Source organism: Piliocolobus tephrosceles, chromosome 2, assembly GCF_002776525.5.
Source record: "Piliocolobus tephrosceles isolate RC106 chromosome 2, ASM277652v3, whole genome shotgun sequence".
Taxonomy (NCBI): domain Eukaryota; kingdom Metazoa; phylum Chordata; class Mammalia; order Primates; family Cercopithecidae; genus Piliocolobus; species Piliocolobus tephrosceles.
In genome coordinates this window covers 49,590,928-49,617,838 of record NC_045435.1, presented here as the reverse complement: position 1 = coordinate 49,617,838, position 26,911 = coordinate 49,590,928, and the positions used below count along the sequence as shown (strand labels likewise).

The following is a 26,911-nucleotide window of genomic DNA, read 5'->3' as shown; positions in this document are numbered from 1 at the left end:
CCGCTTTTAGTTTTTTGGCCACTAGATTGCATTTTATCCCCATATTGCATTCTAGTTTTTTAGCCACTAGATTGCATTATTATCCCCATATTTAATTCTAATTTTAATTTTATTTTTGACAAGAGCTTGTTAGAAGTGAAAGTCTTTTAATTTGCATTTTAAGTCTGGAGCCTCCTTTTTAAAAAATGTAAATGTTTTACAGGTTCTTGATCAATATGAACGAGAAGGATTTAACTTCCTAGCCAAGGTGTTTAATTCTTCACATTCCTTCTTAGAAGACTTGACTGGTCTTACATTGCTGCATCAAGAAACCCAAGCTGCCGAGGTAGGAACAAAACAAGCTTTCTGTAGTGAAGACTAACATGCTTAAAACTATTTGATATTCGCCATATGGAAAAGGAAGATAGCAATTAATTTTAATTTTTGTAACTTAGAGCAAATATCACTAAATAAGTCTGCTAGTTACCAGAGAACAAATAACCTTCAGCAAGTGCTGGATACTGATGTGTGTAGGTTGCTGTCCAATAGGTGCCTAATACACAAAATCACTGTGTGATAAAGGAAGTATAGGTTGTAGATTTCCAGGCATCTCTTGTCCTTACTGAAGATCTGCATGTGTATGGCCATTGGAGAGAGTTGGCTTTAATGTTCATATTCAAAATGTAAGTTGGTGAAGACATTGGACTCCAGCTGTGTTCTTTAGAAAGAAGGTATTGGACTCTGGCCATGTTCTGATCAGAAAGAACATGCCTGGCTTGTTCATGATTTGATCAGTCTTCATAGACCCTGAACCGCACCATGAAATGGCTTGCCCAGACACAACCCAAGAGGGCCATGCTTTGTTTCTCAGCTAGAATATTTTGCAGATCTTAATTTCCTGGGTCATTGCACTATTTTTTTTTTTAAGACCGAGTTTAAGAAATAAATTATTGGCCAGGCGAGGTGGCTCACACCTGTAATCCAAGCACTTTGAGAGGTCAAGGTGGTGGGTCACAAGCTCAGGAGTTTGAGACCAGCCTGGCCAACATGGTGTGAAACCCTGTCTCCACTAAAATAAGAAAATTAGGTGGGTGTCGTGGCAGGCACCTGTAATCCCAGCTACTTGGGAGGCTGAGGCAGGAGAATTGCTTGAATCCAGGAGGCAGAGGTTGTGGTGAGCCGAGATTGTGCCATGCATTCCAGTCCGGGCGACAGTGTGAGACTCTGTCTCAAAAAAAAAAAAAAAAAAGAAATTATTTTGTTTTTTCCAAATGCTCGCTGTTCTTAGAAAAGGGATTGCTGTGTATGGTGGTAGAGCTATTTGGATCACTTGGCAAAATGTGCAATTCCTCAGATTTGATGAGTGAATTAAATCAATATCTTTTCCCCTTAGTTACCTGGGTAAAGAAACTATGAGGAGAAATGTAGCTTATGGAGTGTTTCCACAAACTACATAAGGAAAACCTGACTTCCTGTGTCCTGTGGGGGTATTGCACTTGCCATTAGTCCTTTTCAAGTTGTAATTATTCCCACCAACTAAAGAGAAATATATACATTATTTCTAGCTAGGTGGCAAAACTCCCCCAGCCATCTTGTCAAATGATTGCATAGGTGCAAAGATCTATAAACTCCTCCATAGGTTACATATCCTTACCATTCAGGGAGGCCCCAAGTTGTCAATGAATAGATGGCCAGGCCCAATACTGGACTAGCCAGTGGTGAAAGGGCTGCTGTTTGGAGAGGTGGAGCTAGCACTGAGTATAGGAAGACCATGTGGAAATACCAAAGTCAGATCTTTTGGAGCTTTGAGCAGATTGTGAGATTTTCAGGTACACCAGGGAGGCGAGATAGTACATCTCTAGTGCTGGACTTAAACTGAAGGCAGTCCTTCTTTAAATTGTTTTAGTGTCCCCTGGGCATTAAACAGATGCAGTCTTCCACTTATGGCCAGTAGTTAGAGCCACAGAGAGTCTATTTCAAGTTTCAGGAGATGAATGGCATCTCTGCTGCTCTTTGAGAGACTTTAAGGTATTTTTCCCCTGAATTGTAATTGGGTTCCCAGGCAGGGTTCAGAACATTGTGTTTATTGTCTGCCATATTATCTTTTAAGCAGTGCTGTACTGCCTGATGGTATGGAAGAGGTAACATAGATGTTTGCAAACATGCAGTCATTTGATGAGATGGCTAAGGGAGTTGTGCGACCCAGCTAGAAGTAATTTACATATTTGTTTAGTTAGCTAGAACAATTTCAAGTTGAAATTGACCTACTTTTTCCCTCTAAAACAAAGCAGATGCTAGAATAGTGGGCAGGTTTCTAGATTTAACCTGATTTATCTTACATTTTAGTTTGTCAAACCTTAATGACTTTTTCAAAGACTTAGAGAAAGTTTAAAAGCAATAGTGACTAAATAGATGGTGGAGCAGAAGGGAGCGTGGTTTCGTCCACGAGCCTGAGTTTTCTTTTTGAATTTTCCTCTACTAAATTATATCTTTAGCTTTGGAGTCATATGTCACATCAAATTTTAGATTAGAGATGGTAAACTGGTTGGCCTATGAGCCAGATATGGCTTGCAGGTATGTATTTTTTGGCCTGCCCTGTATGTTAAATTTTGAATAAAGCCATCATTTAAAAATCACAAGTTTTAGGCTAGGCGTGGTGGCTCACAGCTGTAATCCTAGCACTTTGGTAGGCTGAGGCAGGCAGATCACCTGAGGTCAGGAGTTCAAGACCAGCCTGGCCAACATGGTGAAACCCCGTCTTTACTAAAAATGCAGAAATTAGCTGGACATGGTGGCACATGCCTGTAATCCCAGTTACTCGGGAGGCTGAGGCGGGAGAATGACTTGAACCCGGGAAGCAAAGGTTGCAGTGAGCCAAGATTGCACCACTGCACTCCAGCCTGGGTGACAGAGCAAGACTCCGTCTCAAAAAAAAAAAAAAGAAAGAAAGAAAGAAAAATCACAAGAGGGTCTGAATTTCCCATTTCCAACTTTGAAAAATCAGATCTGGGAACTCCAGACATGCATCTCTTAATAGTGATGGTTAGCTAGAGCCAAGAAGCAAACTTTATAGATCACGCACTTGATATAAAATTTAAAGGTATTACAAAATATTCTGGGCTGGGCACGTGGCTCATGCCTCTAATCCTAGCACTTTGGGAGGCCAAGGCGGGCAGAGTGCCTGAGCTCAGGAGTTTGAGACCAGCCTGGGCAACACAGTGAAACCCCATTTCTACTAAAAATACAAAAAACTAGCCCGGCATGGCAGCATGCGCCTGTGGTCCCAGCTCCTCAGGGATGAGGCAGGAGAATTGCTTGAACCTGGGAGGCAGATGTTGCAGTGAGCTGAAATCACATCACTGAATTCCAGCCTGGGCAACAGAGTGAGACTCTGTCTCAGGGGAAAAAAAAAAAAAATTCTGTGAAAAGGAAATCTTCTTTCTATACCTGTCTCTTTAGCTCCTCAGTTCTTTTCTGGAGACAAACTGTTGTTACTTTCTTGCCCAGAGATATTCTTTAGGTTATATTCTTTATTTAGATGATGCCCTTTAGTAGGTGACCCTTAATAGGTATTTGAGTTTATAACCCCTGTCTTCAAAAATGATCATTTTTCTTAACTCTGAATAGGACTGTGTTTTAAGATAAGGTTTGAAATACAGTACTTAGTAGAGGACCTCATAACAACAAAAATTGTTATAACTACATCATTTTATATTACCTGGAAAAATGTGTGCGTAAGCAAAATATATAAATATATATTAAAATATATATGTAAATATACCTTTACATATATCTGTGTAAAAGTATTTTGATTTACATACCTGATTCCCAATGCGTTTACAGGTGGTCAGTAATAAAAACACAGAATTCTGCATTCTATTTAGAAAAGTCTCCACTTATTTATTTTAGCAACACAATCCAAATGCTTAATTAATTCTCATTTTGGGTTAACTGTTTCCATCAATCAACATTGAAATTGCAAACGATTCAACTAGATAATTATGTGACATTACCATTATATACCTTGTTTATAAAATGTGTGTTTAAAAAATGTACTGAACATCTTTTGAAAATCTGATACTAAGCACTGTGCTAGTAACTGAATACAGAAGTTAATGAGACACTGACCCTCATGGGCTCATAGTCTAGTGTGAGAAACTGACATGTAAATAGTGAGTCTAATGCAATAAAAAATGTTTTAGTCATTTGTATATTAAGTGCTGAGAGAGCAGTTACTTCTGCCTAGGGGAATAGGGATGTCAAAAGCTTCACAGGAAGAGAACAAATATTTCACTTAGTTTTAAAGGATGAATAGACTATTTTTAAAAATAAAAGTTGGATTTTGGCAGAGGAAGAGTAGAGAAGGGAAGGGCAAGAGGCCTAGGGCATTCTAGACTGAATAAAGGTCTCTGAGGCCAAGTCTTTAGTATATTACTCAAAATCATGAGTAGTGTGATGTACTTGGAGCCAGAGTTACCTGAAGTCAACATAATGTTTTTTAATAACAGCTTTATTGAGTTATAATTCACATACCATAAAACACACCATTTTGGCCGGGCATGGTGGCTTACGCCTGTAATCCCAGCACTTTAGGAGGCCGAGGTGGGTGGATCACTTGAGGTCAGGAGTTCGAGACCAGCCTAGCCAACATGGTAAAACCTTGTCTCTACTAAATATACAAAAATTAGCCTTGAGTGGTGGCGGGTGGCTGTGTTCCCAGTTACTCAGGAGACTGAGGCAGGAAAATCACTTGAACCCGGGAAGCAGAGGCTGCAGTGAGCTGAGATCGCACTGTTGCATTCCAGCCTGGGCAACAAGGATTGGGGGGGGGGGGGGGGGGGAAAAAACCACACATACACATACCCTTTTAAAGTGTGCATTTCAGTGGTTTTTAGTATATTCACAGAGATGTGCAACCATTACCACTCTCAGTTTAGAAAATTTTCATCTCCCCCACCCAAAACAAACTCTGAACCTATTAAATGGTCACTCCCCATTCCCTCCTTCCAGCCCCTGACAACTACTAATCTTCTTTCTGTCTGTAAGGATTTTCTATTCTGGACACATCACATAAATGATCCTTTGTGTCTGGCATCTTCTGTTTAGCACAGTGTTTTTAAGGTTTATCCATGTTGTTGTAAGGTACGTAATTGTTTTTTATTTAAAGAAAAAGTCTCAATGCTATTAAAATTTTCCATATTCTTTGCACCTGTGGTCTGTCTCCCTAAATATAGCCCCATTTATGAAGAAGGAATGCTAAAGCTGATCCAACTGGAGACTACAGATTCCTTTGTATTCATAGAAAGGGGCACATAGTAATGAATTGGAAGCTATACCCAAGCTAGAATCGTCTAGATTTAGGGAGATTGACTAATGCAACCCAATTTTTTGCACTCATCCCCCTGTCCATCAGATACCTGAAAATGATTGCAATGATTTTAAACTAGGTTACTGGTATTATCATACTGCTGTTGAGATTAGCAGGCAAATTACCAAGTTAGATTTTATTGGAGGAGAGGTCAAGATCTGAGGGTGCAGAGTGGAGACTGGGGACCAGGCTGACAAAGATGAGTTTGTTTTAGGTAGTGATGACTTTGAGGTCATGGGATAAGTGAGTAAAAATGACTGGTTGGCATTGGAGATGGGATGGAGATGGAGCTTGGAGAAAAAGAAGAGCACTAGTAAATTTGATTGAGCTAGACAAAGGAGATTTAACCTGTTCCATTTAGCACAGTGAGGAGAGGCTAAAGAGCTAGGATGCAATAAAAAAAATTTTTAATGAGAAATGTGTGTGATAGATTAGTTTTATCTCAAGTTATAGATTAAAAATTTTAAATACCACATAAATGCCATTTGCCTTTGCTAGTGTTATATTTTATGAAGAAGGGGCCTTGCATAAGGGTGATATACTGGACTTTGGGGACGCGAGGGAGAAGCTTGGGAGGGGAGTGAAGGATAAAAGACTACATACATATTGAGTGCTGTGTACACTATTTGAGTGACAGGTGGCCTAAAATCGCAGAAATCACCACTAAAGAACTTACCTGTATATCCAAAAACCACCTGTACCCCAGAAACTATTGAAATTGAAAAAAAGGGGACTTGGACAGATACCCGTATTCTTTGCCAAATTATAGTTGCATTCTGCTCATGGGGGATTAGGAGTTTCCATGGAAGAAAGACCCTACTCAGCTTTCTCTCCTCTTAAAATGTTGCCTTGTGAATTAGGGAATTTTGCATAAAGTTCTGACCTTTACTTCCAAGACCTTTACTGAGAATGGGTTTGGATACTTGGAGATTGATCCTGACTCCCTGTCCCTCCTAGATCTTTATTTAGCCTATTTGGAACCCAGGGAAATGGCCTTAAAGTTGATGAACGACAGGGTGTCCAAGTCATGGAGCTACTGAGGTTCTCACCAAGTTTCTTTTAAATTGCTGCATTTGGGATGGGTGCAGTGGCTTATTATACCTGAAATCTCAGCACTTTGGGAGGCTGTGTTGGGAGGATTGCTTGGGTTTGGGAGTTTAAGGCCGGCCTGGGCAAGATGGTGAGCCTCTGTCTCTATTTAAGAAAATTAGAAATTAGCCAGGCATGGTGCCACACCAGCTACTTATAATGCTGAGGCAGGAGGATCACTTGAGCCCAGGAGTTTGTGGCAGACAGTGACGTATGATTGTGCCACTGTACTCCAGCCTGGGTGACAGAGCAAGACCTTGTCTCTTATTTTAAAAATAAATAAATGAATAAATAAATAGATAAATAAATAAAAAGCTACGTTTGTTGAAGAAAGGCTCAGTCTAAATCAAACATGTGAACACTTTAGCCATGTTCCATAAAATTTGCTGTGACTTACCTTCTTTAAAGTTATTTCTCATCCTATGAGTAGAATACGTATATGTTCATATGTATTTATTTGTTCCAACTGTGAGTTCAACATCATACTATGAGAAATGGCAAAATATTTGCTAAGTGAATCTAACTAGAGATAAGACTAATTTATAAGAGAGTTAATAAAACAAGCTATATTGGTATATCCTTGAGAAATTCAAATTCCCAAGCCCCTTTACCCAACTTCCCTGAAATACTTCATTCCTATTCATGAAAGTTTGCATGTTCCATGATTCCAGGATTAATTTTAGACTTTTACTTCCTTGCCTTGACTATATTATCAGTGTTTGGTGTTGTACTATGCAGTTATGAGTTCAGGGTTGCAATTACAGTGCACCATTAACATAATTTGCATTTTGTCAAGGTTGTACTAAACAGAACTTCCTTTCTGCAGATTTGGGGATTAATGAATGATCTAAAAAGAAAGTTTAGCAACAACCATAACACAGGCTATAAAATCATAAACAGACCAGCAGAAATGAATAGGGCTGAGCTGATGAATTGATTATGAATTAAAATGTAGATTATGATTCATTCACTATAGAACTCAGAATTCTAGAATATGCCCATTTCTCCCATAGCCAGAAAGTCATATGAAAAACATTACGGTCATGTAATATGACTTCATTGGCACAGCAATTTACTATTCAGCAAAGTAAATAACACAATTAACAAGTGTTTCTGCTGGGCCTTTCGCACTTAGACTGAGATTTTGGCCTCTCCCCCACACAGCTGGTTTTGATTTGGTTCCTGTGGAATATTTTTTTTTTTGTTTTGTTTTGCATTTAACAACAGTCAGATATTTATGTACAGCTTCATCAAGAGCCTCTGATGACAAATATGCCTTTGGAGGCCAGTAGAAGCTGTGGGAAACCCCCGTGTCAGCACTCAGACCTGTTTCCAATGGAGAGAAATCGCTCTGGGGATTGAACTAGCCTGCTCATGAATCCAGTTCCCTTTTCCCAGAGCCTTCTGCTAGCTCACTTCCAACCCGTGCTGGCCATCCTGGGACTGTGTCCTGCCTTGATTTTTCCTTATGAAGCAATCCCTTAAGACACAGCCTTGGCCCTCTCTCCTGAGTGAGGGAGGAAAGGCAGAAACAGGCAGAAAGCCATTTACTTCTTAGATTGGATACTAGAGCCTAGTTTTTGAAATAAAGCTTGGCAATATCTCACTTACAACTTACTTTATAAAATGTGTACCTTGTATTTGCTGTCAGAGTTATCTGCATGAATTTGAGATGTTTGGATAAATTGGTATTAGGGAAGGTTGCAACTGGAGAATAGACAATGAAGTCTGGGCAGAGTTCCCCACCCTTTGGAAAAGAGTCTTGGATGGTATAATCTGCTTGGAGAAGTCTAAGGGAGAAAGAAGGGGGGAAATCATAAATGCTAAAAGCAAAGCAAAGACAGCTAGTATTAGGAAATAGAACATGGGAATCCAGTCCTCCTTACGTTGTAGTCCTGGTTCCACCATTGTTCTCATGAGTGACTTTGGATGAATCCTTCAGTGTTCTGTGCATGTTTCCCCACCTAAGATAAGAGGATTGAATCATGTGAAATTCTTTTTTTTAAGTCTCTTTCTAGAAAAACTGAAATGCTTTTCAACTCTAATTTAGTGATTTTGATTCAAATATACCATGTATAACCAAAAAGGAAAAAGATGGACAAGTTTTACATAAAAGTATTTAAAAATGTATCAAAGTACTAACTTTTTATACATTTTATAAATATTCTTTGGTATCTAGTATATCTAGCTACCATTGCCAGAAACTTTTTGCAGATTTTGAGATTTATATCTACTTTGAACTTTAATAGAACATTGCTTATACTTTGTATTGATTGGTGTGTGTCACTCTACGTATAAATCTGAAATGGTATAATTCAGCCTAATAACTTACCTCCTTCATGAGACTTGGTGCCACTTTTGACTTCTTTATAAATTCAAATCCACCCTGGCCATAATTGGGTATGTTCACGAAACATGCTACTCACTACCCCTCAGTACAGCTTCCAAAGCCCTCTTACTTTAATAGCATCCTTAGAATGCTGAATGTGTAATAACAGGGAAGTTTCTTAACAGTCAGCCATATTACATTAGAATACTCATAAACTGTATGCGTAGCCCAAATCCTGGCCTGGTCAGAAGGGTCTGAGTTCATACCCCAGCTCCCACACATAACCAAGACTGCCATGTTCCTCTGTGTGGGCCGTGTCAGGCAGAACTGTGTGCAGCAGTCATGTGAGACCTTGGGTTATTTACTTCATTGACCTTCGTTTCTATCGTTTTGTAGGATGTGATTAATAATTCCTACTCCTCACAATTACCATATTAAGCAAGAAAGCATCTTACAAAATAGAAAATAAATTGGACTACATCAAAATTTTAAACTTTGTGCTTCAAAGGACGTAATCAAGAACATGAGAAAGCAGTCTACAGTATGAGAGAGAATAGCATTTTGCAAATCATACCTGATAGGGGTCTGGTATCTAGAATATAGAGGGAACTCTAAGCTGGGTGTGGTGGCATGTGCCTATAGTCCCAGCTGCTTGGGAGGCTGGGGTATATGTATCATTTGAGCCCAGGAGCTGGAGACCAGCCTGGACAGCACAGTGAGAACCCATCTCTAAAAACAACAACAAAACCCAGAATATATAGGGAACTCTTACAACTTAATAATATAAAGACGTAGAACTCAATTAGAAATGGGCATTAGATTTAAAACAACTTTTCTCCAAAGAAGATATACAGATAATTAAATGATACCATAATCAAATAAGATGCCTAACATCAGTAGCCATTGGGAAAATGCAAATCGAAACTACTGTGAGATGGCATTCATACCCAGTAAGATGGCTGTAATCAAAATGACAACATCAAGTGTTTATGAAGATGTAGAGAAATTAGAAGCCTCCTACCTACTAGTGGGAGTGTCATTCTGCAGCCACTTTGGAGAACTGTTGTAGCATTTCCTTGAAAAATTAAACATAGAATTACCCTGTGACTCAGAAATTGTACCCTTAGATATATAGGCAAAGCTACTCTGGACACCCTGCTTATAGTGTAGCCCTGTTCCACAAGGAGCAGTACCAAAAATTAGATATGTGTATGGGTGTATAAATATAGCCCAGAGAAATGAAAATGTACACAAATGCTCATAACACCATTATTTATTCATAATAGCCAAAAAGTAGAATCAATGCAGATGTTCATAAGCTGATGAATGGATGAATAAAATGTCAGCTATTACACTGGAATAATGGAGTATTAAGCAATAATAAGGAAGCACTAATACATGCTGTAGTATGGATGAACATTGAAAACGTTATGCTAAGTAAAGAAGCCAGTCACAAAAGGCCACATATTGTAGGATCTCCATATGAAATGTCCAGAGTTTTAAAATCCATATAGTCAGAAAGTAGATTAATGGTTGTCAGCAGGTAGGGATGGGGGATTAGGGGAAAATCAGTGGCTACTTACAGGTAAGTGTTTCCTTTCGAGGTGATGAAATGTTCTAATCTTAGATAGTGATGATGGTTGCACAATGGTGAATATACTAAAACCATTGAATTCTATACCTCAAATGGATGAATCCTATGATGTGTGAATTATCAATACAGATGTTTAAAAAGCAAGCCAAAAAGTGCCCATAGTTGGGGCACTTTGTTTCTCCTTCCCTCTCTCCTTTCTCTGGCTCTCTCTGCATGCAGTGTTGATTTTCCGTCTGTGACAGGCTGTCATAGGATGTTAGCGCATTGTTTTTAGGAATGCATTTTCTGTAGATGATGGCAAGGATCTCTTCCATTTTTTATCGTACCTCAGTTTTCAAAGCCTTAGTCTCTGTGCACCTCCTTTAGCCTTTTCTTATACTATGGCTAGCCTGTAAACACTGCGGGGAGAGATGGAAGGGGCCTACCAACCAAATGCCTCCCTTCTGTGCTTGCTACGGGGAGGGAGAAAGCCACAGTTGGCTCCATCCGTAGAAGACATGGCAGATAAGCGGGTTGGGGAAGATGAGAGCACTTTGCTATCTGGGTAAGTTTAAGCAGGTGTTTAGAGGATCTAAATCCCAACCTGAGTCTGAATTTTTAAAATTTCCCTGTTTACCACACAGTCTTTCCCCCAAGATTTTTTAGCTTGAAAATTCCCACATATACCAGAAAGTTGAATGAAAAGTACAGTGGATACCCACATACCTCCTACCTGGATCCAACAATTAACATTTTGCCACACGTGGTTTATCTCTCCGTATACATGCATGCACTCCCTGCACATCTTATTACAGTTCATATACACACTTACTCATTTTCTCTTTTGTTAAACCATTTGAAAGCAAGTTTTATATACAGTGACACCTCATCCCTAAATTTTAGCTGAGTCTGCTAAGAATACAGACATTCTTTGATGTAAACAAAGTACCATCATCACAGAACAAAGAATAATTCCATAATACCACCTAAAATCCAGTACATGTCCAAATTTTCCCAGAAATTAACAGGATTTTAAACTATTACTTGCTTTTTCCTCAAGTTATAATGTTATACTTAGAGTTTTTTCCAATAATACTTAAGCGCTGGTCATACATACCAAGTGATACACACTTGAGCATATCTTTTTAATTCCCTTGACACCCTCATGCTCCTCTCTAAATGGGGAGACACGATTACCCTATTAGGCAACATGCTCCTGAGGTCCTGCCGCTCCAGGCAGGCCTCTTCTAGGTGAGCGTCTTCTCTGGGTGTCACCGGGGCATCCTGGTCTGATTAAAGCAGCCCTGAGAGCCAACCAGCCCTAAGCAGTGGTTCCCACCCATCCTCCATCCAGGGTCCCCAATGGTGGAGGCTTTTAAGGAGGTAGGAATGGGACTATGAAGGCTATTTTCAATATTTTGAAAAGTCAAACAGGAATAAAACATTTAGAACTTGAAAAGATTACATTGACCAACTAAACTATCAAGATTTTAGCCAGGCGTGGTGGTTCGTACCTGTGGTCCCAGCTACTTGGGAGGCTGAGGTGGGAGGATTGCTTGAACCCAGGAGGTGGAGGTTGCAGTGAGCCAAGATTGTGCCAGTGTCCTCTAGCCTGGGAGACAGAGGGAGACTTTGTCTTAACTAAAACAAAACAAAAATCAACATTTTTTTTTCTTTTTAAACTAAATTCTGTTGTCTCAGAATGGAATGGCATACTGTTATCTGACCTGGCCAGAAGCTCTGATGGGTAGTTATGAATACCATTGAATTATTTAAAAATTAGGTAAATTAGTGCATTTGCTGGGTAGGAGGGGTTTTTCAGTATCTAATATGTGTGAGAGGAAGTGAAAACTAAAGGAATTCTTGGGGATCAGGAAGTGGAGAATCTCTGGCCTGTGGCGCTGCTGAGCCTAACTTCCTGACTTCACATCAGCAGTGGAGGCTTCCCCAGGAGGTGTTCTTGCAGTTGCCCTGTGACCGCTATTCTAGGGGCTGTATTTTTACAGCTGACTCTTCTCACTTGCAAACATAACAGCTGATATATGTGTTGAGTTTGGGGAGTTTCCTTATTTTGAGACTGTAAAATTAAATTGATTTTTAGTTCTGAGCTCTTAGTCTTCTTTTCTTTTCTTTTCTCTTTTTTCTTTTCTTTTCTTTCTTTGTTTTCTTTCTTTTCTTTCCAGAGTTTTACCATGTTGCCCAGGCTGGAGTGCAGTGGTGTGATCTTGGCTCACTGCAACCTCCACCTCCCAGGTTCAAGCGATTCTCCTGCTTCGGCCTCCAAGTAGCTGGCACTACAGGCGCCTGCCACCACGCCCGGCTATTTTTTGTATTTTCAGTAGGGACAGGGTTTCAGCATGTTGGCCACGCTGGTCTTGAATTCCTTACCTCAAATGATCTGCCCATCTCGGCCTCCGAAAGTGCTGGGATTACAGGCGTGAGCCACTGCGTCGGGCCTGAGCTCTTAGTCTTGATCCATCTTGCTTCTCAGCTGTAGGGGAACAGGGAAGGAAGGGAATGTGAAATATCCTAAGTTGTGTATTTTTTAAAATTAAATATTGTTGATGTTTTATCATGGCTTCTATCAGTCAACAGATATTTATTGACCCTTTGCTGAGTTCATGGTGTGAGAATCAAAGAGGTACAAGCCAGGCTTTTAGGAGGCTGATGCAGTATAGTTGGGGAGATAGGACAGGAATGTCACTAGGACTGCAGGGCAGTGGGTGCGCACATAGTTCAGTAAGTTCTGCAGGGTTTTAGGAGCATCAGGTGCAAGAGAAAGCTCCAGGCAAGAGTTAGGCTTTGAGCTGGGTCTTGAAGGTTGGAGCACCAAGTGCAGGACAGAACAGAGCATTCCAGAAGTGCCTGTGTCATGACCGCATCCAAGATCTCTGATGAAGAGTACTCTTGGTACCAAGAGTACCAAGAGAGTACCAACATATAGCAACTAATGTTAATTGTGTTATCTGTCATTTTCAGAGCACTTTTGTACCTGCCCTTTTGATGCCCATAACAATCTTATGAGGTGGCTATTATCCCATTTTATGGATGAAGGTGTCGAGACTCTAGCTGTGCTCAGGATTTATCTACATCTTGAGGTTTACAGTACACTTCATGAGGCTGGAAGCAGAGGAAGATGTGCATAGGGTGATGCAGAGGCATTCTGCTTTTTATAGAGCATATCTCTACTTTCATATTGAGCCGTTTCCAAAAGTGGTTTTGCTCTTTGTCTGTGTCCTTAACACTGCTTCTCAGATAGCATGGTTTCTTCCACTGTACCATCATGGGGCCTGGTCAGCCAGCATTACTGTACTTTCTTACTCTTAAACTGGCTTCTAATAAAGTCTGTGGGAATGAGATTTTACTTATAGATGAGCTTGTGACTCCAATCCCAACCTGCCACTGGGAAAAGAGCAGGTAACAGATAAGTCCTTTCTTTTTGACCTTTACTCTGCCCTGAGTTGTAAAGGGAAATTAAGAGTTGGTCCCCATTTGCTTTTTTTTTTTTTTTTTTTTTTTTTGAGATGGAGTTTTGCTCTTGTTGCCCAGGCTGGAGTGCAGTGGCACAGTGTCTGCTCACTGCAACCTTTGCCTCCCGGGTTTAAGCTATTCTCCCGCCTCAGCCTCCCAAGTAGCTGGGATTACAGGCACCTGTTGCCTGGCTAATTTTTGTGTTTTTAGTAGAGATGGGGTTTCACCATGCTGGTTAGGCTGGTCTCGAACTCCTGACCTCAGGTGATCCACCTGCCTTGGCCTCCCAAAGTGCTGAGATTATAGGCATGAGCCATGGTGCCTGGCCCCCACTTGCTTTTATTCAGCTGTCTGGTGAAAAAAATTCAGTATTAAACTAGAAATATGTATATCTTATTGTTGCAGGACAAAATTGTTGAGATTCTAATAACAAATATGTAAACTGCTGTGGGATATTTTTGTTTTGTTTTAATTTGCTGCTAGCTTAAAAGCATTTGTGTGTATTCTACCTTAATCCTCTTTGAAAGAGGCCATACCTAATTTTACCCAACACTTTATTTAAAGGAAGGAAAGTTGGAGTTTTTAATTTTTATTTATTTTTTGAGACAGAGTGTCACTCTATCGCGCAGGCTGGAGCACAGTGGCATGATCTTGGCTCACTGTAACCTCTGCCTCTGGGTCTAAGAAATTCTCTGCCTCAGCCTCCTGAATAGCTGGGATCACAGGTGCACGCCACCATGCCCAGCTAATTTTTTTGTTTTTTTTGGTAGAGACAAGGTTTCAGCATCTTGGCCAGGCTGGTCTTGCACTCCTGACCTTGTGATCCACCTGCCTCAGCCTCCCAAAGTGCTAGGATTACAGGCATGAGCCACCGCACCCAGCCTAAATTAAGTTTTAAAGTGCCAGTTTGGAACCAGTCTTTTAGAGGTAACTATTACAAGTTTCTGTACCCAAATATTGGTTTATCCGTACTCTGTTTCCCCCTCCCCCCCCCCCCCTTTTTTCTTAGTTTAATTTTTATTTTTTTGAGACAGTCTTGCTCTGTTGCCCAGGCTGGAATGCAATGGCGTGATCTTGGCTCACTGCAACCTCTGCCTCCCGGGTTCAAGTGATTTTCCTGCCTCAGCCTCCCAAGTAGCTGGGACTACAGGCGCCTGCCACCATGCCTGGCTAATTTTTGTATTTTTAGTAGACACAGGTTTCACCATGTTGGCCAGGCTGATCTTGAACTCTTGACCTCAGGTGATCCACCCACCTCGGCCTCCCAAAGTACTGGGATTACAGGCATAAGCCACCACGCCTGGCCCAATTTTTCTATTTTTTATAGAGATGAGGTTTCACTATGTTGCCCAGGCTGGTCTTGACCTCCTGGCCTCAAGCCATTCACCTGCTTCAACCTCACAAAGTTCTGAGGTTATAGGTGTGGGCCATTGCACCTAGCCTCTTCTCTTTCTTTCAGCAATAGCCTATGGAAATACAGTGTTATCATCCAGTACCATGATCGCTTGGCTGAAGTAATAGTAAGCCAAGCTCTCTTCAGCCCTTAGCAGTGTGGGCCCAGAAACAGGGTGGTCTTATGGAGGGGAGCGTAGGATGTGGGTCCTGAAGAGTAGGAATTCACTCCTGGCCCCATCACTAGTTGCATCACTTCATCTTGCCTGGGTTTCATCTGTAAAATGGCATAATGCCTACTCCACAAAGTTGATGTGCTTTGAAATCTTCAATATAAACATTTGTTATTGAAAACTAAATACAAATGAACCAAATGGAAAACTATAGATTTTTTTCATAAAAACGTTTCTGGATATATATCATAGGCCTTTGAACCTAAATACCTTGAACTTTAAACAATCATTAACCATTAAAATTTTAATGTGTATTAAATGGATATTATTAGAGTGTCAAAGTGATTAGAAACAGGTGGTTTCATTATAGAATAACCTATTTTAAAATATTTTAGGGCCAGGTGCGGTGGCTCATGCCTGTAATCCCAGCACTTTGGGAGTCTGAGGTGGCAGGATTGTGTGACAGTAGAAATTGAAGACCAGCCTGGGCAACAGTGTGAGACCACATCTCTACAAAAAAACAAAAATTAGCCAGGTTTGGTGGCACATGCCTGTAGTCCCAGCTACTTGGGAGGCTGAGGTGGGAGGATTGCTAGAGTCCAGGAGTTCGGGGCTGCAGTGAGCTGAGATTGTGCCACTTCGCTCCAGCCTGGGCCACAGAGCAAGACCTTGGCTGTACAACAAACAAAAGGAAAAACAACTATTTGATTTAGTGAGGGTGTAAGAATATGTATTATCGTTCCCAAAAAATCTGTGTAAAAACTTCATAGTGTGAAACAGTGGCAACTACTTGATTAAAACATCATTTAGAAAGGACATTCTTCCCTGTTTTGAAATTGACTCCTCAAAAGGACAGCTGAACATGGCCTCTTCTCCACGTGTCCCTGTGTGCTCCCTCTGTGCCACCATACATACTTCTGTGTCGGGCGTGCTCCCACCTCCAGCCTGCTCAGCTGATCTTTTGTTCGGCAAAGCCTGTCTACTTCCCCATGGGATCCACCTGGCACTCCTACTAGTCTTTCTAACTTAAGCCATTATCTCACTTAAAATGAGTTCTGGCTCACTCCTTACTACTAAGGCTGAGGGGCAAAGGAGATTATATAAATGAAAGCACCATGCACGTTTGAGGTGGTTTTCTTTTCTTCGTTCTTGTTATTTTGAGACAGGGTTTCACCTTGTCGCCCAGGCTAGGGTGCAGTGGCACAATTTTGGTTCACTGTAGCCTCAACCTTAAAGCTCAAGTGATCCTCACACCTCATCCACCTGAGTAGCTGGGGCCATAGGCATGTGTCACCATGTCTGGCTAATTTTTTGCATTTTTAGTAGAGACAGAGTTTTGCCTTGTTGCCCAGGCTGGTCTTGAACTCCTGGGTTCAAACAGTCCACCCGCCTCAGCCTCCCAAAGTATTAGGATTATAGGCCTGAGTGGGATTACAGGTCTGAGTTACTGCACCTGGCCGAGGAGGTTTCTATTATTACTTGTGAATAGAGGAATAACTTGAGCCAAACAATGCTTTAGAAAAATTAAAATGACAAAGATAAAGAAAATTTCCCCCCTGCTTTTTTCTCTTATATTTTAATATTTCCAAATGAGCTATAACATATGCAGAAAAAAAGCTTAAAACATTTTATATAGAGAACAAGTATGATTTAAACACCCAGGTCAAAAAATACTCTATTGCCCTTCACCCATCTCATATTTTACTTCCTGACCACAGGCCTAGAAGTAACTAGTAACTAGAAAGAATAATTTTCCTGTACAACTTCAGTCTGGTACATGGGTCATTAGACAACATAAGTCTCTTTGCCTGACTTTGAATTTTTTAAACAGAATTATCTTTAATATGTAGATTCTTTTGTGTCTTATTTTGCTCAATATTGTAAAGGTTACCCACTTGGTGTGCAGCTAAAGTTAATTTTCATTACTATATAGTGTTTCATAATTGGGTATACTGAAATTTCTCCTCTATAGTAGCTGGACTTTTGTAGCATTTCTAGTCTCATAATAAAGTGTGCTGTTTGGAGCATTCTGGTATGTATCTCCTGGGGTTCATGTGCAGCATTTCTCTGGGTGTTTCTCAACCTTCTTTTCATTATCACTCCTTCTAGGGGGCAATTTAATACCAACAGTTTAGAATTTAATTAATACTAAAGAATAGGGTTTGTCAGATAGGGCTGAGCTTTGGAGAGCCGCTAAACACTGTCATATCTAAGATTTCTTTTGCCTGCCAAAGACTAATTTTTGCTCCTTTGGGGGTGATATCACCCTCTTTGTGAAGGCATACTATAAGTTATTTACCTCATACTAGAATTGTTGGGTCATAGAAAATATGCCTCTTCTGGATCACGGACTTAAATGTAAAACCCAAAACTATTAAAACCCTGGAAAACATCCAGACATCCTAGTCATTAATTCTGGACATAGGAACAGGCAAAAATTTCATGACGATGCCAAAAGCAATTGCAACAAAAGCCAAAATTGACAAATGGGATCCAATTAAACTAAAGAGCTTCTGCACAGTAAAAGAAACTATCAGTAAATAGATAATCTGCAGAATGGGAGAAAATTTTCTCAAACTATGCGTCTGACAAAGGTCTAATATCCAGCATCTACAAGAAATTTAGACAAATTTATAAGGAGAAAACAACCCCATTAAAAAGTGGGTAAAGGACATAAACAACACTTTTCAAAAGAAGATGTACCTGTGGCCAAAAAGCATATATTAAAAAGCTCATCATCACTAGTCATTAGAGAAATACAAATCAAAACCACAGTGAGATACATCTCACATCAGTCAGAATGGCTATTATGAAAAAGTCAAACAACAGATGCTGGCGAGGTTGTGGAGAAAAAGGAACGCTTAATACACTATTGGTGGAAGTGTAAATTAGTTAAATTTTTGTAGAAAGCAATGTGAAGATTCCTCAAAGACCTAAAAGCAGAAATACCATTTGACCCAGCAATCCCATTACTGGGTATATACCCAAAGGAATATAAATCATTCTACCATAAAGACACATGCACACAGATGCTCACTGCAGCACTATTCCTAATAGCAAAGACATAGGATCAACTTAAATGTCCATAAATGGTAGACTGGGTAAAGAAAATGTAGTACATATACACCATGGAATACTATGCGGCCATAAAAAAGAATGAGATCATGGATGGAGCTGAAGGCCTTTATCCTTACAAACTCATGCAGGAACAGAACACCTAATACCATATGTTATCACTTATAAATAGGAACTGAATCATGAGAACACATGGACACACAGTGGGAAACAACACACACTAGGGTCTGGTGGAGGATGGAGGGTAGTAGGAGGAAGAGGATCAGGAAAAATAACTAATGGGCACTAGGCCTAATACCTGGGTGATGAAATAATCTGTACAACAAGCCCCCATGTCACGGGTTTTCCTATATAATAAGCCTGCACATATACCCCTGAACTTACAAATTAAAAGAAAATATGCATCTTCAACTTTATTAAATAATGACTGTTTTCCAAAGCAGTTCACTGACTTACATGAATACCAGTAGTATATGGTAGTTTCTGTGGTCCCATATCCTTGCCAGAATCTTGGTACTGTCATATTTTTAAATTTTTGCCATTCTGTATAACAGTATCACATTAGGCTTCTACTTTGCATTTTCCTGATCACCAGTGAAGTTAAACATTTTATGTACATTACTTACTTGGATTCTAATTTTCTGACAGTTTCTCTACTTCAACTCCAAAAATTTTCATATGTTACACTTGTATCGCCCCTGTGAAAAGAAAGCACAGTAGGATGACCTAGTTATTCACTTGAAAAGTATGATGGAGCCCAGTGACCTTTGTTCTAATCCCAGATGTTTAACTTGGTCAGAGTCCCACACCTCTGGCCCTCAGCATCCTCATTTGCTAAATAAAAATATTGGCTGGGTTAGAGCAGTGGTTCTGAACCTTGGCTGCCCATCAGAATTATCTAGGATGCTTTTAAAAAAATTTAAACCACACCTGTACCCATAAAGCATGATTAAATTGGATTAAATGTTACTATATCCCTTCCAACCTAACATTCTATTATAATGATAGAATAAGTCTTTAACACCTAGATTTCATGGTTTCAATCATCTTCCTTGTCTGCACCCTGAATTAAGTATGCCAGAGACTCTTTATTTGTAAGACTATAGTCTAATTTTGTAAATGAGTTATAAAAAGGAGGAGACTCCTTAATTTAGTCCATAGAGGAAACTTGGCATCAACATTTAAAATACTTTTTTGTATCTGGTTTACTCTTAGCACTAAGAAGATTTTCTTACATTGATACCTACTGTGACAAAACACACATCCAATGACAATGTTAAAATGTCATAAATGAGCCTTTAAAAGAATGAGGCACATGATATGTCGTGGTACTTGAGCAGACTGCAAGCCTGACCAGACTGAATTCATGAATTCCTGACTTTTGACTTCTTCCTGTAAGATGCCGCCCCAGGCCGGGCGCGGTGGCTCACGCCTGTAATCCCAGCACTTTGGGAGGCCGAGGCAGGCGGATCACAAGGTCTAGGAGATCGAGACCACAGTGAAACCCTGTCTCTATTAAAAATACAAAAAATTAGCCAGGCGCGGTGGCGGGCGCCTGTAGTCCCAGCTACTCAGGCTGAGGCAGGAGAATGGTGTGAACCTGGGAGGCGGAGCTTGCAGTGAGCCGAGATTGCATCACTGCCCTCCAGCCTGGGCGACAGAGCGAGACTCCGCCTCAAAAAAAAAAAAAAAAAAAAAGATGCTGCCCCATTGCCAGGGACCCAACCTCTAAATCCAGTCAAGGGGCTACTTGGGCCTGGAACCATGGCACAGTCAAGGTGAACCAGCTATGCTCCAGGGGGAGGTGGTTGAAACCACTGGTCTCCTGGACTGGGCCGTGAGTGGTAGTTACTGGGGCTGGGCAGGTATGAGAGACATCATGTTGTCCATCTACTTCTGTGTATCTTCAAAGGTTTATGTAATAAACAGTTTTCTGAAACTCACTGCCTGACATAAAGTCAGTGGTGTTTTTAGTGCCCATGTGTCACGTGTAACCATATCACAGTTGATCAATATCTGACACTTGGCTTGGCACCTTGTCTTTTTCAGCAGGCATTTACTTGCATTTACTCAGTTGATCATCATAGCAATCATTTTCAGTGAAAAACCTTTTGTTAGCCATCCATACCCTGGTTACAAGTGATAGAAACCAAAAACTTGAACTCTTTTTAGCGTAAAAGAGTAATTTATTGGCTGAATGCAGTGGCTCACGCCTGTAATCCCAGCACTTTGGGAGGCCGAGACAGGTGGATCACGAGGTCAGGAGTTTGAGACCAGCCTGCCCAACATGGTGAAACCCCATCCCTACTAAAAATACAAAAAATTAGCCTGCTATGGTGGCAGGCACCTGTAATCCCAACTACTCAGGAGGCTGCGGCAGGCCACACCTCTTGGGGCGGGAAAGGGGAGTGCTCTGGCTGCTTCTGCTCACCCAGTGTGGACTCAGGAGCTGGAGCCCCTGAGGTCAGCATGAGGCTTCATCCCTCAACCTAGATGGCCAGACTCAGTGACAGCATCTCTGCTTCAGGACATGTGCCTTTAGTCTCCACCACAGTCTAAAAACTTCACTTGCCATGCTGAAACTTGTTGATAAACCCAAATCTGTAATTAGGAACATAAACCGACACAATATAGGCCTTGCACAAATGAGCAGTTGTGGGTATTATGGGCCCCTGTGGATTATTTGACTGAAGAGAACGATGGAGGAAAAGCTGGTTGTTGTTGAACAAATTGCTACCAGATGTAGATTTCAATAAACGCCACACTGTTGTTCCCCTGCCCGAAGGTGCTATGAATTTCTTGAGGCAACAGAGGAATCAGTAAACGGGACAGTGGGGTGGGTTGGGGAGTCGCTGTTCCAATATGAATGGAGCCTCCTAGTGTTTTCTGTCCCCGGATATTTGTTCACAGAATCCAAGGCAGGCCCTGGGGGCTTCTCTCCCCTACCTGACATTTTACACCAGAGTAATATACTTAAATTGTAGCAACCAGACTCTGTGGAACCTAAAAGAAGCCTGGAATTAAGGTAAAAATGTCATACAAAGTCTGTATTAGGGGTTAACTGTAAGACATGATGAAAAAAGCACACCATCCTTCTCTTCATTGAACTTACAAATGGGAGGGAGATGAGTGCTAAAGCAGTAATTACAAATAAATAACAGACAAGCCTTCAAACATCCTGTGAAGGAATGTAGCGTGAACTTGTAATGCAGAGGCCAATGTCTCTGCCTTCACCATCTGCTAAGTGAGCTAGGTGAGCCAAAATGTGAGCCTGTTAGCTAGGCATGATGACTCATGCCTGTAGTCCCAGCTATTCAGGAGGCTGGGGTGGGAGAATTGCTTGAGTCCAGAAGTTTGAGGCTGCAGTGAGCTATGATTGCCACTGCACTCCAGCCTGGGTGATGGAACAAGACCCCATCTCTTTAAAAAAAAAGAAAAAAAAAAAAAAAAAAAAAAAAAAAACCCTGAGATTTGGGGCCTATAAGGCCCCAGAGTCTTCACTACCCTTAGTGGCTATACTTTCAAGGGAGTAGAAAGGAGAGAGAGATTGAGATTGAGACTGAGAGGGTGAGAGAGAGTATGATTGGTTTTAGTATACAAACAAGCTTCTCATGCTCCATACAATGGAGTGATGCTAGAGAGAATGATTTTCCCGACCCTTCCCTTGGTTATGGCTCATTAAATCAAGCATCAGATGAACGCTTGGCTTAAATCTAACACATCTATTTGAATCACTAGTGAACTATGTGATTTTCTAATCTCGTTGTTCCAGTAAGATGCAAAGCTTCTGGAGGGCAAGGGCCACACCTTTCCCACTTTGTGCCCTCAAACACTAACAGGCACTTTGCCATAGTACTCGGAAAAATATATATTAGTTGAATGATAGGACAAAAAAAGCGGTTGTAGATGGAAAACACATTAACTGCTGAGAACACATTTTCATTTTGAGTTGTCTATAAGAGTTTAAGGGGCATGGAAGCCCTGGAGTTGAAGTAAATTCAACAGCATCAATTTGCATTTGGGCCTCAATAAACTAGTCCCTCTGTACTCCTGGCAGGGGATGGGAGGAGTCCTGGGGGATCTCCCTTCCAAATCTTACAGGGTGGTCTGTTTCTTCTTTGGACAATAATGATGTAATGGCTAGTCTCTTGAGAACTTGCTGTGTTCCATACATTGTACTAAGCATTTATTTGGATTATCTCATTAAATCTTCACAATCACTTTATTTAACACGTGGAGAAATTGAGGCACATGGAGCCTAAGTTGTTCAAGGTCATGGAGCCAATAAGTGTTAGAGCCAAGTCGTTTGGCTCCAGAGCCTGTGTTCTTAACTACTACTTTATGGTGTCTTTCTTACATATTAGTTGGGCCTGTGTATTGCTAGTTGAATTCTCAGTGGCAGGCCTTCATGTGTTTGACTATGGTTTTCATGTTCTCCAAACCTCAGTTCTCTAGATCTGTACTTTGGTAGGTCATCATTTTCCATGATTCCTACTTCTTCAGGTCAGAAAATCTTGCCAGTGCATAAAGACTCTCTGGGACTAACTTCCACAAAGCCAGCTCACAAGAGATCAATGTACGAATGAAGCAGTTCAGTGTGTTTTGTCTACCCACTCTCCATAAGTACGTGGGAGACAACTGGTGGTTGGAAGGTTTGGTGTTCACCTCATGGAGCTGTGATATCTCACTCACCATAGAGATCTGTTCTTCTGAGGGACCACCTTGCCAATTTCTAGAGAGTTGCAGGGATATTAAATTTTTGCACATTAAGCTTCCTCTTTCCAAGCTCCATATGGGCCCTGCTACCATTTGTGAACAGTCTTCTAGAGTAATACAGGTTCTAGCTTTCTTAGTTAAGATCATATTTTCTGAGACCACTCCCTTGTCACTTTGCCTGAAATGAGAAACTCCCAACCTCAACTGCTTTTGCAGTCTATTCAAATGAATGCCTTCCAAAGGGCTGGTGTCCTCCAGGGTATATTAGTTGTTACTAATTTAATCCTCCAAGGCTAATCTGATTTTCAAGATCTGTAGAGAGACCTTAGTATATCGCCTTGCCTGTACCAAATACAGTCATTATGGCACAGGAAAATCTCAAATACTTTATTGGAAACCCAGGACAAATATGTATTTGACCTTAATGAAATGAAAAAGACAAATTGGATGCATACATTTAAAAACAACCAAAAACTTAATCTTTACCACGAAGGGTGTCCTTTGAAAAGGACAGGCTGGTACAAGAATTTGATAAAATAGAGGTAAAGGTTGACACTTTTTTTTTTTTTTTTTTTTTTTTGAGATCTATATCTCTCTGTCACCCAGGCTGGAGTGTAGTGGCACGATCTTGGCTCACTGCAACCTCTACCTTCTGGGTACAAGTGATTCTCATGCCTTAGCCTCCTGAGTAGCTGGCACTATAGGCATATGCCACCATGCCCAGCTAATTTTTGTATTTTTAGTAGAAACAGGATTTCACCGTGTTGGCCAGCTGGTCTTGACCTCCTGGCCTCAAGTGAGCCACCCAACTCAGTCTCCCAAAGTGAAAGTCGACATTGCTAGCCCTGTTCAGCACATGAGACAGGGCACTGGGTGATGTCTACCTAATGATGATCAACCCAGGGGCCCTTGGCCCAAGCATATCACTGGTACAGAGGGCCCCTGCCAGCTAATATGAGTATGAGTGAGGCTGTTGTGTCCATGAGAGAACTCCCGGGAGTTCTACACTCAGCAAACGTTTCTTGTTGGACTATGAAGGCAGGCACAGATTTTATACAAATTTGTGATACTAACATCTCCCATAAGAACTGGCATCCATAGAAAATACTACATATATATGTGTGTATATATATAGTCTCAAAACAAAAGAAGCTGCCCTGTCTCTCTCTCTCTGTCTCTATCTATATATGCCTATACACACACACACACACACATTATATATATATATAATATATAATATATATATAATGAATGAGATTCTATTTATGTGAAGTGTTCAGAATACACAAATCCATAGAAACATAAAAATAGATTCATGGTTACAAGGGACTTGGGGGGTTGAGGGTGGGAGGGAAATAGGGAGAGACTGCTAATGGGTGCTGGGTTTCTTTTTGGGATAGTGAAAATGTTCTGGAGCCCGGCGTGGTGCCTCACATCTGTAATCCCAGTACTTTGAGAGGCTGAGGCAGGCAGATTACCCTGAGGTCAGGCATTCAAGACCAGCCTGGCCAACACGGTGAAACACTGTCTGTACTAAAAATACAAAATTAGCTGCGCATGGTGGCACATGCCTGTAATCCCAGCTGCTTGGGAGGCTGAGGCAGGAGAATCGCTTGAACCCAGGAGGCAGAGGTTGCTGTGAGCCATGATCGTGCCACTACACTCCAGCCTGGGCGACAGAGCGAGACCCTGTCTCAAAAAAAAAAAAAAAATGTTCTGGAATTAGATAGTGGTGATGGTTTAAACAGCTGTGAATATACTAAAAGCCACTGAATTGTTAAATTGGTGAATTTATGGTACATGAATTGTATCTCAATAAAGCTGTTACTTTAAAAATGAACAAGAAAGTAAAACCCATAAAAAGATCCTCTAGGCACTGCAGCAAACAACATGGTAAGGAAAAGACCAAGGAGTTGTTAGCCCTGGGGGAATGGAAAACCAGTTAACATAGCTTATTCACCCAGGCCTGAGATCCATAATAAAGGCCTTTTTTTTTTTGAGATGGGGTCTCACTCTGTCGCCCAGGCTGGAGTGCAGTGGCGTGATCTCGACTCACTGCAAGCTCAGCCTCCCAGGTTCACACCATTCTCCTGCCTCAGCCTCCCGAGTAGCTGGGACTACAGGTGCCCGCCACCAGGCCTGGTGAATTTTCTGTATTTTTAGTAGAGATGGGGTTTCACCGTGTTAGCCAGAATGGTCTGGATCTCCTGACCTCGTGATCCGCTCACCTCAGCCTCCCACAGTGCTGGGATTACAGGCGTGAGCCACGGCCAATAAAAGCCTTTTTTTTTTTTTTTTTTTTTTCTGAGATGGAGTCTCGCTCTATTGCCCAGGCTGGAATGCAGTGGCCGGATCTCAGCTCACTGCAAGCTCCGCCTCCTTGGTTTACGCCATTCTCCTGCCTCAGCCTCCCGAGTAGCTGGGACTACAGGCGCCCGCCACCTCGCCTGGCTAGTATTTTGTATTTTTTTAGTAGAGACGGGGTTTCACGGTGTTAGCCAGGATGGTCTCGATCTCCTGACCTCGTGATCCACCCGTCTCGGCCTCCCAAAGTGCTGGGATTACAGGCTTGAGCCACCGCGCCCAGCCAATAAAAGCCATTTTTAAAGTTGAGTCACCTTAGGGTTGAAGACTGGTTAGGATTGGGGGACTGAGGGTTAGAGAGTAAAGTAGAAGGGATGGCACTTTTCTGGAGAGGAGACAATTATTGCGGATATTAGTGTTAAGACCTATTCTCTTTAGTATTTTTTTAAACACAAAGTAACACCTCCCTGTTTCCAGCAATATTTCACATTTCACCAGTGTTCACTAAGCACCTATTGTGTGCCAGTTCCTATCTGCTGGAAGTGCGCGATTCTGTGGGCTGTAGCGAGCATAGTAGGAGTCCAGTGGGCCCAGTTACTGCTGACCTGAGCAATCTTAAAACCCAGAAAGGGTATTAGAAGCAGACAGTCCTTTTTTTTACCAAGCCTGGAGTATCTACGGCTCTGTCCACCACGTCTTTAGAGAGGCACACCCAAATTGGAAGATTATCTGTACAGTAAAAAGAGGGAATGTCCAGTTCGATGTTGAGGGAGGGGGCTGAGAGTTCTCTGGGTTCCCCAGGCGGAGAACAGACCGGGGTCATGGGCCTTCTTGCCATGTGGTCTGAGCACTGAATGTCCTGAAAGTGTGGAAAGGCCTGTCCCCAAGCTTTAGTAACTTTTTTTCCACCTAGAAGCAAGCCAAGTAGTTTCAGAGTAGTTCTCAGAGTAATCCAGAGTCATCTTCATGAAAGATAATACTAGAAAACTCAAGAGGGATAAAAGGATATGCTTGCTAAGAAGATTACTTCCCGCCGTGGCTGTCCCTGCAAGCCAACAACAGCACACCCTTCGTCAGGATATAACGAGTGAGAGAAAACGGCTAGAAAAGGGTGGAGAAAGAAGGCGGGAGGAAGCTATTTAAAAGACCCTAAAGTGCTGCAGCTGTTTTGGCTAATTTTTCTCATTTCAGTGATGTCCCAAGCTCTTTGTCGTCTATGTGGGGCGACTTCATTTAGCTCTCTTATGAGTCATCCTGCCCACAAATAATCTCTCTTGGAGTAGCCCTTATGAAAACAGACAATTTACATTGCATTGTGTGAATTGGCAATTGTATGTCCCTTCCCTGGGTGGGCTGTCCTGTGTCTGCCTGCATCCACACATGTAGGACTTCTAAGGCCTGAGCACACCCTCAGTGATTGGGGAGTGCAAGAGGGGGACATC

The 26,911-nt window shown here is 41.4% G+C and overlaps 1 protein-coding gene across 8 annotated transcripts in view; it reads left to right on the top strand.

Moving 5' to 3' along the window:
- The window catches only part of ATG7 (autophagy related 7), a 278,184-nt gene that overhangs the window by 153,625 nt on the left and 97,648 nt on the right, over positions 1-26,911 (top strand). For 7 of the 8 annotated variants that reach the window (XM_023218426.1, XM_023218421.1, XM_023218424.1 and 4 more), the window contains one exon: positions 203-325. In XM_023218426.1, coding sequence (XP_023074194.1) covers positions 203-325 — 123 coding nt within the window. Of the gene's footprint in view, positions 1-202; positions 326-26,911 lie in introns of those variants that run through there. The other variant, XM_023218425.1, reaches the window with a different exon arrangement.